Source organism: Piliocolobus tephrosceles, chromosome 1, assembly GCF_002776525.5.
Source record: "Piliocolobus tephrosceles isolate RC106 chromosome 1, ASM277652v3, whole genome shotgun sequence".
In the NCBI taxonomy this organism is placed as follows: Eukaryota; Metazoa; Chordata; class Mammalia; order Primates; family Cercopithecidae; genus Piliocolobus; species Piliocolobus tephrosceles.
The window spans coordinates 201,963,479-201,974,129 of NC_045434.1; the positions used below are offsets into that span (position 1 = coordinate 201,963,479).

At 53.9% G+C, this 10,651-nt stretch overlaps 1 protein-coding gene across 3 annotated transcripts in view; it reads left to right on the top strand.

Annotated features, from left to right (window-relative positions):
* Window positions 1–10,651, top strand: part of KIF17 (kinesin family member 17) — a 59,193-nt gene that overhangs the window by 18,152 nt on the left and 30,390 nt on the right. For all 3 annotated transcript variants that reach the window (XM_023219769.1, XM_023219771.2, XM_023219770.2), the window contains exons 6-7: window positions 1,452–1,561; window positions 8,462–8,609. In XM_023219769.1, coding sequence (XP_023075537.1) covers window positions 1,452–1,561; window positions 8,462–8,609 — 258 coding nt within the window. The remainder of the gene's footprint in view (window positions 1–1,451; window positions 1,562–8,461; window positions 8,610–10,651) is intronic.

A 10,651-nucleotide genomic window follows, 5' to 3' on the forward strand; every position in this document is an offset into this window, starting at 1 on the left:
GCGCCTGCTCTGGTTCCCCTCAGTGCACTCTCTACACAGCAGCCAGGGAGAGCCTGTTCAAATGCAAGGCCTGTGACTGCCCTGTGCACACCTGCCCTGTTCAGTCCAGAGACACAGCCAAAGCCCTCACCCGGCCCTCCACAGCTCTCACAACCTGGCATTATCCCTCTTGGACCTCTCTGCCTGTCCTGTCCGTCACTCCCTCCCCTCCAGCCACACTGGCCTCCTGGCTGGGCCAGGAACAGTGCAGGCTCACAACTGCCTCAGGATCCTCGCACTCACCACTCCCCCGTCTAGCAAGCTCCTCCTATGCCTGCCCTCTCCTCGCTGCTTCCTTCATGCCTTGACTAAAAGGCCTTCAATACATAAGCTATTTATTTATTTATTTTTGTAGATAGAGTCTCGCTCTTTCGCCCAGGCTGGAGTGCAATAGCACCATCTCAGCTCACTGCAACCTCTGCCCACCCGGTTCAAGCAATTCTCCTGCCTCAGCCTCCTGAGTAGCTGGGATTACAGGCTCCCGCCACCATGCCCGGCTGATTTTTGTATTTTTCGGTAGAGACGGCGTTTTACTACGTTGGCCGGGCTTGTCTTGAACTCCTGACCTCAAGTGATCCGCCGCCTCAGCCTCCCAAAGTGCTGGGGTTACAGACATGAGACACTGTGCCCGGCCTAACACACTAAATGGCAACTTGGGCCAGGCAAGGCAGCTCACACTTTAATCCCAGAACTTTGGGAGGCTGAGACGAGAAGATTGCTTGATCCCAGGAGTTTGAGACCAGTCTGGACAGCATGGTGAGACCCCATCTTTACAAAAAAATAAAATCAGATTAGCTGGGCGTGGTGGTGTGTGTCTGTGGTCCCAGCTACTCGGGAGGCTGGGGTGGGAGGATCATTTGAGCCCAGGAATTTGAGGCTTCAGGGAATCCCACCACTGCACTCTGGCTTAGGTGGCAGAGCAAGACCCTGTCTCAATCAATATATCAGTAAATAAATTGCAACCCTTCTAACCGCTTCTAACCCCCAAGCACCTTCCCTACTTGCTTTTTCTTCTCAGTACACATCACCTTGTAACGTGTTACCCATTTTGCTTATTTATTTTGATGGGAGGTGGTCAGGCAGGGCTCAAGTGGAGAGGGCCTTGAACACCACCACGAGGCATTTCACCTTGTCCATCTGCCTTTCCCCTCTGTTTCCCAGTGGAAAACTCAGCCTGGGTGTGGAGTTTTGTCTTTGTTCAGTGCCGCATCCTCAGCGTCTAGAACATCGAGGTGCTCCATAAATATTTGTTGGGTGACTAACAGCCTTTTACATGGAGATGTGTTTGAAATAAGCTCAATACTTTAAAGTCTTTTTGAATGACCATGAGGTCGTCTTTTTACAGATTTCCATGTAATTCCTGCACAGCATCTGCCCTTTGTCCTGGCTGCTAATTTCTGTTTCTCCTCCAGCCTTGCTGTCCAGGCAGGTGCCTCCAGACCCCGTGCAGGTGGAGGAGAAGCTGTTGCCCCCGCCTGTGATCCAGCATGACATGGAGGCCGAGAAGCAGCTGATCCGGGAGGTGAGATCCAAGTGGGTGGGAACACGGAGAAGGGGCAGGCAGGTGGGGCCTAGCAACAAGGGCAGAGCTGCCGCTGGGGTCCAATGCGGTGTCACTGTACCTTCACCTTGGGGTTGGTCCTGAGAAAGTTGAGGCTCAAAGAGATGCCAGGACTTGCCCAAGGTCACACAGCAAAGAGTCTGAGCCAGGATTTGAACTTGAGTTCTTGACTCCAGACTGCAGTCAATACTGCCTCAGGGCCTGCATGGTGAGAACAGAGGGGTGCAGGGGCATCTCCAGGGGCGTGTTCTCCCCTCGGTTTTGAAGGAAGGGGTAGCTGTGCATTGATGGAAGCAGAAAAGGCTTCCCTGGCTGTGGAAATGGCCTGTGCAGAGGCGAGGCAGTCAGGGTGGGGAGGAGTCTGTCCCACAGCAGCTGTCAACAAGCCGGGGTCTTAGAGCCAGGCAGCCTGTTTGACCAGCAGGTGAGTGTGGTGTTGGCCTCCTGGAAAAAGCTGTCACCTGGGGCACCTGGGTCCTCTCATGTGAGTGCCTCCCAACATCCCTGGGAAGCAGCAGGTGAGATGATGCCCCTGATTTCCGAAGGCAGAGCTGGTCCCCAGAGCGGGACTTCCACAGCCAGGCGTGGTGGGGCCTCCCCACTCCTGCCTTTGGCTCCATCCCTGACTCCAGGCTCTGTTGGTTTCCAGAGATTCCCGCCTAAATGCTGCATCCTGAGACCTGAGTGTGCGGTGGGGTTTGACATGGGGCAGTCCCTTTATTCATTTATTTATTTACTTATTTATTTTTGAGACAGCATCTTGTCACCCAGGCTGGAGTACAGTGGTACGATCTCAACTCATGCAGCTGCAAACTCACTGGCTCAGGTGCTCATCCCGCCTCAGCTTCCCATGTAGCCTGGACCACAGGTGCATGTCATTACGCCTGGCTAAATTTTAAATTTTTTTGTAGAGATGGGGTCTCTATGTTTCCTAGGCTGGTCTTGAACTCCTGGGCTCAAGCGATCCTCCCACCTCAGCCTCCCGAAGTGTTGGGTTTACAGGCATGAGCCACTGCGCCGGGCCTGATGGTCCCTTTAGAGCCCTGGCTTTTCCTGATTTGGAACCCGATGCCAGGCAGGACGAGCTATCCAGGGGCTGGGCCTGGATGTGTCCGCTGCTGGACCCCTGCCACTCAACTAGGACCTCCCATTCGGGTCCGCCCTCAGGCCTCGGAAGCCCCTGTTGGGCTGTGGGGACCTGGGGCCCAGCCTCTGGGACAGACAGGAGAAGGACTGTGGGGGTCTCAGTCCCGTGGGCCAGAGGCCTGGGAGAAATCCATCCAAGAGCCTCCGGTGCTGTACGTGACGGGCGGGGCCTGTGCTGTTTGGGGAGAGGCTCGATGGTGCCCCCAGCGGACGCCGTCCGCCCTGCCGGCTCTGGGAGCTCTGCGGTGGGCACTGCCTTTCTGCCTCCACTGCGGTTTCCAGCCCGGGTGTCAGGTCTCTTCCTGTAGCCCTGGGGAGGCTCCCGGGGAGGCTTTCGCAAGACGGGCCCCGGGGGATGGCTGAGCTCAGATAAGCCCACAGAAACCAGAGAAGTCAGCCTGCTGGAGTTCGGAGTGGGCATGGAGTCGCACGGGGGGGTTCGGAGGCTGGGAGTCACACATGGAGTCGCAGCCCGGGGGGCTTTGGTCACAGATGGAGGGCTGGGGCGGGTTGTGCAGGACGGGGACGGAGGCTTCCTTCCCGGAAAGCCGGATGGGGCCGGCGGCCCCCGCTCTCCAGTAAGTAGGGCACTGCCTCCCCCTGGTGGTCACCAGGGAGAAGCGACGCCATTCCTGGCGGGCACCCGGAGAGCCACGGATGGGGGTGCCTTCTGCCCTGGGGATGGGGTCGCCTGCCTCCTCCTCGTGGGGCGTCCCAGTGGACACTGCGTCAGAGTGCTGCTGCCTGACGCCACTGCCACCGGGATTCCAAGAAACCCTGAGGTTTCTTCTGTGAGCCATGCTTGCAGGAAGCGTTGAAGATGTGTGTGCCCCCCGCCCCCCCCGCCCCTCTGCTATCCCTGCTTCCTTCCTCCCTCCGGTTTGTTCTTTGTCTCAACTCTCATATTTATTGAGCTCCTGCTGTGCTCCTGGGACCATGTTTCCCTTTCTACTCCAGAACCATTCAGGAAAAGGGAGGCGCCCCCTCTGTGTAGGGAAGAGGGCACGGGCCGGGAGCCGGGTTTCGGTCCCCAGTCTGAACCAGGGGTTTGGACCAGAAGATTCTTAGGGTCCGTCCAGCTTTCACTTTCTGCAAGTCCATCCTTATAGACTCTGTGACCTTGGGCAGGTTGTTTGAGCTCTCTGAGTCTCTGTCTCATCTGCAGAACAGGCATCATAGCGCCTTTCCTGCTGCTGCTTAGGGATGTAAGAGGATGAAATGAAGGGCCGTCTTCTCCTTGACAGGCTGTGTATCATGTACCAAGCAAGAGTTGGGGGTCAGCTCCGCCATTCAGAGGCTGGGGACCTGGGGCCCAGCCTCTGGGGCAGACAGGAGAAGGACTGTGGGGGTCTCAGTCCTGTGGGCCAGAGGCCTGGGAGAAATCCTTCCAAGATCCTCGGGTGGTTAAGCAGGGTTCTTAACAGGCATATTGTGAGCGCTTGCTGAGTGCTGGACACTCTAGCCAGAGGGAGATGTGGGGCCAAGGAAGGGTTTTTCATGCTTTAAATATTGGAAGAGAGCATGTCTTGTAGACTGTCGGGAATTATCCAGCACAGAGGGAGAAGTCGAGGTACAGGAAGGAGGGGGCGGATTGCAAGCACAAGGTCCTGGAGCTGTGCGGCGTGGGTTGAGAGGAGGTGGAGCTTCCGGGTAGACCTGCAGGCGGACGGGAAGGCGAGGGAGTCCTGTGCCTCCCTGTTCTCTGTGATTTACCAGGCAAGGAACGTGGCAGGAGAGGAGGGTTGAGAAGACGGAGTGAAAGGGTGGGACTGGGGCTGTGGGCTCAGCCATGTAGAAAGCCCGCCTGCCTGAGATTCAGGTCCCATGTTTAAAAGTGAGAATGGGGTTGGGCACAGTGGCTCATGCCTGTAATCCCAGCACTTTGGGATGCCGGGGCGGGGGGGGGGGGGGGGGGTGGATCCCTTGGGGTCAGGAGTTCAAGACCAGCCGGGCCAACATGGCGAAACCCCGTCTCTACTAAAAGTACAAAAATTAGCTGGGCATGATGGCTCGTGCCTGTGATCCCAGTTACTTGGGTGGCTGAGGCAGGAGAATTGGTTGAACCTGGGAGGCGGAGGTTGCAGTGAGCCGAGATGGCGCCACTGCACTCCAGCCTGGGTGAGAGAGTGAGACTCTGACTCAAAAAAACATTAAAAATTAAAAAAAAAAAAAAAGGAGATTGGTGGTGCTGTGCACATGCATGTGTTGTGTGCGTGTGTGCATGTATGCGTGCATGTGTGCCTGCACGTGCGTGTGTGTGCATGTGTGGGTGTGTGTGTGCGTGTGTGTGCGCATGCGTGCCTGCGGGTGCATGTGTGCCTGTGGGGTGCATGTGTGTGTGCGCATGCGTGCCTGCGGGTGCATGTGTGCCTGCGGGTCATGTGTGTGAATGTGTGTGCATGTGTGAATGTGTGTGTGCATGTGTGTGCACGCATGTGTGCCTGCGGGTGCTTGTGTGTGTGCACATGCGTGCCTGTGGGTGCCATGTGTGCCTGCATGTGTGTGCGTGCGTATGTGTGCATTTCCATCCATGTATTGCTAAGGTGAGGACTGGGTTTAACCAGGGTCAGGGCTGTGCTGGGAGAAAACGATAGAGGGGCTGGGTGAGGGAGTCAGGGATGTTTACTGACTTGAGCCATGGGTCCTGGGACACCAACTGGTGAGGAGGGCAGCGAGAGCAGGGGGCAGTGGAGGAGAGGGCTGCAGGGTTCTGAAGAGCTGCCTGGTCATGGAACCTCCCTGGGCCTCAGTAACACTGTGAGCATTGCTTTGAGGTTCAAGTGTATCTAAAAATGTACTGAAGAATGCACGGTTACATGTGAATTATTCTCCGTCCCCTTCTCTCCCTCCCTAAGAGCCTAAATCAGTGCTATCCATGCCAGTTTGTATTTGCCAAAGGGATCCGGAGATGTGGGAGTATGACGTGGTGCTTGCCCACCCCATCCCTGTCCTTGTCCCCTCTCTCTGGCTTACTACAGTGGCAGGCGCCTGTGTCAGCAGTGGCTCCAGAAGACAAAGGGTCCCAGACTATCTTTAATTCATAAATGCCCTGCCCTTCTCTTGGGACGTGTGTGTCAGAGGCCTGAATATGTTGCATGCCCATAACCTGCAGTTCTGCCATTTACTGGCTCCACAGGTGTTTCTTGAATCCCTCTTCTGGCGGGCTCTGAGGTTACAAGACAGGATGGTCCTTCCAGCCTGGCCAAGATGGTGAAATGCTGTCTCTACCAAAAATATAAAAAATTAGCTGGGTGTGGTGGTGTACACCTGTAGTTCCAGCTACTCAGGAGGCTGAGGCAGGAGAATCACTTGAACCTGGGAGGTGGAGGTTACAGTGAGCTGAGATCACACCACTGCACTCCAGCCTGGGCAACAGAGCGAGACTCTGTCTCACAACAACAAAAAAGGACAGGATGGTCCTTGCTCTCTGGAGGGTGCCTTCTGGTAGGGGAGACCAACAATAAACTGTAATCAAATAAGTAGAGATTATCATGAAGGAAGCAATGGATTAGGCAGAAGTAGCAGCTCGTGTGATTACTAGGAAGCTGGAGAGACAGAAGAGACACAAGGAAGGAAAAGGAGCAACTGGCGGCCCTTGCCCTGGTGTCAGAAGACAGCAGCTGTGGAGGGCTGTGAGGAAGGGGGCACTGCTGAGACAGCTCACACGCTGTTCACACTCATTCACACACCACACACCCATTCACACCCATCCACACACCATTCACCCAGTCACACCCGTTCACACCTGTTCACACCCATTCACACCCTTCCCCGGGCAAGTGTGTCCTGCCCTTGGCTGTCTCCCAGGAGTCCTCATCCTGGGGTAGTGAAATGATTGAAAACCCCATCTCTACCAAAAATACGAAAATTAGCCGGGCATGGTGGGGTGCGCATGTAATAGGCTACTTGGGAGGCAGAGGCAGGACAATCACTTGAACCTGGGAGGCAGAGGTTGCAGTGAGCTGAAATTGAGCCACTGCACTCCAGCCCAGGTGACAGGGTGAGACTCTGTCTCAGGAAAAAAAAAAAAAAAAAGCAATAGAGGAAGGGACAGAGAGCAGTGCAGGAGGGCTTCTGAGAGTATGGTCAGGGAAGGCCTCTCTGAGGGGTGTTACTAACCTGAGGCCTGGGAAGGTGCTTGCCAGGGAGCAGGGCACAGGCTTTGGGGCAGGGAGGAAGTGGGTTTGTCTAGGAGGCCCCAAATGTGCATCATAGCCATTGAGGGGTAGGCAGGGCCAAATCACTTGGGACTCAGATCAAGTTGAGGAGCTTAGATTTCATCCATGAACATGGGATTCCATTAGCAGATCCTAAGCAGGGGAGACACCTGGATGGGCACCATGGCCGTGTCAGAGAGAGGTTGGGGCCAGAGTGAGAGTAGAGGTGAGGACCAGGTGGCTGTTTGGATGAGAGCTGGCAGTGATAGCAAAGATGGAGAGAAGTGGGTGAATAAAAATATATTTTGTCATTGATGGATTGAGGACCATTGGGCAGAAAGGTATTTGCCAACATGGAAAGGTGTTCTTGATATATTGCTGTGTGGATAAAATAGATTGCAAACAAACGCACATATTATTAATCTGTTAAAAATGCACTGAGCAGCCTGGGCATAGTGGCTCATGCCTATATTCCCAGCACATTGGGAGGCTGAGGCTGGTGGATCACCTGAGGTCAGGAGTTCAAGACCAGCCTGGCCAATATGGTGAAACCCCGTCTCTACTAAAAAAAAGAAAAAAAATTAACCGGACTTGGTGGTGGACACCTGTAATCCCAGCTACTTGGGAGGCTGAGGCAGGAGAATCGCCTGAACCTGGGGGGTGGAGGTTGCAGTGAGCCGAGATTGTGCCATTGCACTCCAACCTGGGCAACAAGAATGAAACTCCATCTCAAAAAACAAGCAAACAAACAAACAAAAAAGAAGCACTGAGAGGCTGGGTGTGGTGGCTCATGCCTGTAATCCCAACAGTTTGAGAGGCCGGGGTGGGAGGATCACTTGAGTCTAGGAGTTTGAGAACAAGCTGGGCAACATAGTGAGACCCCTACTCTAGAAATTTTTTATTTATTTTTATTTTTGAGACAGAATCTCACTCTGTCACCCAGGCTGGAGAGCAGTGGCATGATCTTGGCTCACTGCAACCCCCACTTCCCAGGTTTAAGCAGTCTCTTGCCTCTGCTTCCCCAGTAACTGAAATTACAGGCACGCCACCATGCTTGGCTAACTTTTGTATTTTTAGTAGAGACCGAGTTTCGCCGTGTTGGCCAGGCTGGTCTTAAACCTTGGCCTCAAGCTATCTGCCTCGGTTTCCCAAAGTGTTGGGGTTACAGGCGTGAGCCACTGCGCCTGCCCTACAAAAATTTTTTTTTAAATTAGTTGATGGTGGCATGCCCATAGTCCCAGCTATTCAGGAGGCTGAGACAGGAGGATCACTTGAGCCTGGGAGTTTGAGGCTGGAATGAGCCATGATTATGCCATTGCACTCCAGCCTGGGGGACAGAGTGAGACCCTGTCTCAAAAACAAAACAAAACAAAAAAGCATTGAGAACAGTTTAGAAAGGTCTTCACTAGCAAGTAATTATCACAGTGTTGTACAATTGGATTCTCTTGGCTTACTTATATGTTCTGTATTGTTTGAATAACAACAAAGGAATACCTAAAGCTGGGTTTCAAAATGATGATAAAATGCTGCCTGCCCTCTGGTCCCGCCTCCCCACCAGGAGTATGAAGAGCGGCTGGCCCGGCTGAAAGCCGAGTATAAGGCCGAGCAGGAGTCTCGGGCCAGGCTGGAGGAAGACATCACTGCCATGCGCAACTCATATGATGTCAGGCTGTCCACACTGGAGCAGAACCTGCGGAAGGAGACAGGTGGGCACCCCTTGCCTCCCCAGGCTGTCTCGAGGGAAGGTGGCCTCCTTTCTGCCTCACTGCAGTAACTGCATCACAGAGCATTTTCTACACCCCAGGCTCAGGTCTGTTTTGTCCTCACAATGGTCCGGTAAGGTAGGTACCACAGTTATGCTCACTATATAGATGAGGAAACTGAGGCACAGAGAGGGTAAGTAAGTTGCCCATGGTCACACAGCTGATAAAGGAGAGCCAGGATTTGAACCCAGGCAGTCTGGCCCCAGAGCCAGTGTTCTCACCCACAGCACTGCACTGGGATGGCTTAGCCATGGGCTGGGCTCCAGCTCGAGGCTGACTGTGAGCTGTGAAGTACCACCCTTTCTGTAGAGGCGAGCCCTGCCCCGAATTTCTGTGTTTTCCATTTTCTCCTCTTACTTTTGAGCCTCTCTGTTACCAAAGCAAACACATCCCATAATAAGGATTTAATCCGTAGCCACAAATTTTTACCTATCTGGAAGTTTTTGTCTTTTTAAAAAAAAAATTTTTTTTGTTTTGAGATGGAGTCTTGCTCTGTCGCCCAGGCTGGAGTGCAGTGACATGATCTTGGCTCACTGCAACCTCTACATCCCGGGTTTAAGCAATTCTCATGCCTCAGTCTTCTGAGTAGCTGGAATTACAGGTGCACATTACCACACCTGGCTAATTTTTGTGTTTTCAGTAGAGATGGGGTTTCATCATGTTGGCCAGGGTCTCGAACTACTGGGCTCAAGCAGTCCACCTGCCTTGGCCTCCCAAAGTGGGATTACAGGTGTGAGCCACTGCACTTGGCCTTTAGTTTTTGTCTTCTTTTTGCCACCCTAGGATGTTCTGCTGTACCAGTGTCAGTCACACACGCATGCTGCCTGGAAGTTCAGACTTGCTAGCACTCATGAATAGTGTAGAATCCAGGCCTGGAATGATGATGATACTGATCGCACCATCGGTACCATTTGTTGCACATTACCACGTGTCGGGTAATTTACCTGCTTTACCTGTACCTTCTCACTGAGCCTCTCTTTCCCCAGTCCAGCGAGGTAGGACTCCCTGAATCTTCCCATAACCATGTGGAAGCCAAGTCTGAGAGAGATCCAGGCCGTTTAGCTAGGGAGTGGATGCCATATTTCAGCAAAGGGAAACATCAAGACCCGCTTACAGGGGTCTGGGACACAGTGATGAAGAAATGGGTGGGAGGAATGAGAGGCGCCGGGAGCCCCCTGAGCCGGAACACTAAGGGGTCCATGTGAATGCAGCCCTGTCTCCACTGCAAGGGAGACGCGCTCCTGGAGGAGACCCAGGGGAAGAGGAGGGAGCCGATTCTAGCATTTTCTGCTCTTTGGAGTGTTTCCTGCAGTCCGGATTGAATATGAGGCCTCCAGCTGCTCTTTGTCTGGCTTCTGGAGCTCTGACATTCATCCACAGCATTCATTTAGCTCTCGCGGACCTAGCATATCCAGTGGACAAGAGCCCTGGGCTGAGCACTCCAGTGGGGGCTCCTAGGGCACCTGGGCATGAAATCTGCTGAACTCTCAGCCTTGGAAGGCAACAAGGCCCCAGGAAGCCTGCCAGTGTGTGAAGAGTGGTCCCAAGGCAGGGCGTGCCATAAGAGCCCAGCACTTAGTGGCTGTGGAGGTCAGAAAATGGAGAAATCACAGTGCTGGTCAGGGAAGGCTTCCTGGAAGAGGTGGAAGGCAGTAGGTTTGGGTTCTGATAAGAGCAGAGATGGCCGGGCGCGGTGGCTCAAGCCTGTAATCCCAGCACTTTGGGAGGCCGAGACGGGCGGATCACGAGGTCAGGAGATCGAGACCATCCTGGCTAACACAGTGAAACCCCGTCTCTACTAAAAATACAAAAAATTAGCCGGGCGAGGTGGCCGGCGCCTGTGGTCCCAGCTACTCGGGAGGCTGAGGCAGGAGAATGGCGTGAACCCGGGAGGCGGAGCTTGCAGTGAGCTGAGATCCGGCCACTGCACTCCAGCCTGGGTGACAGAGCAAGACTCCGTCTCAAAAAAAAAAAAAAAAAAAAAA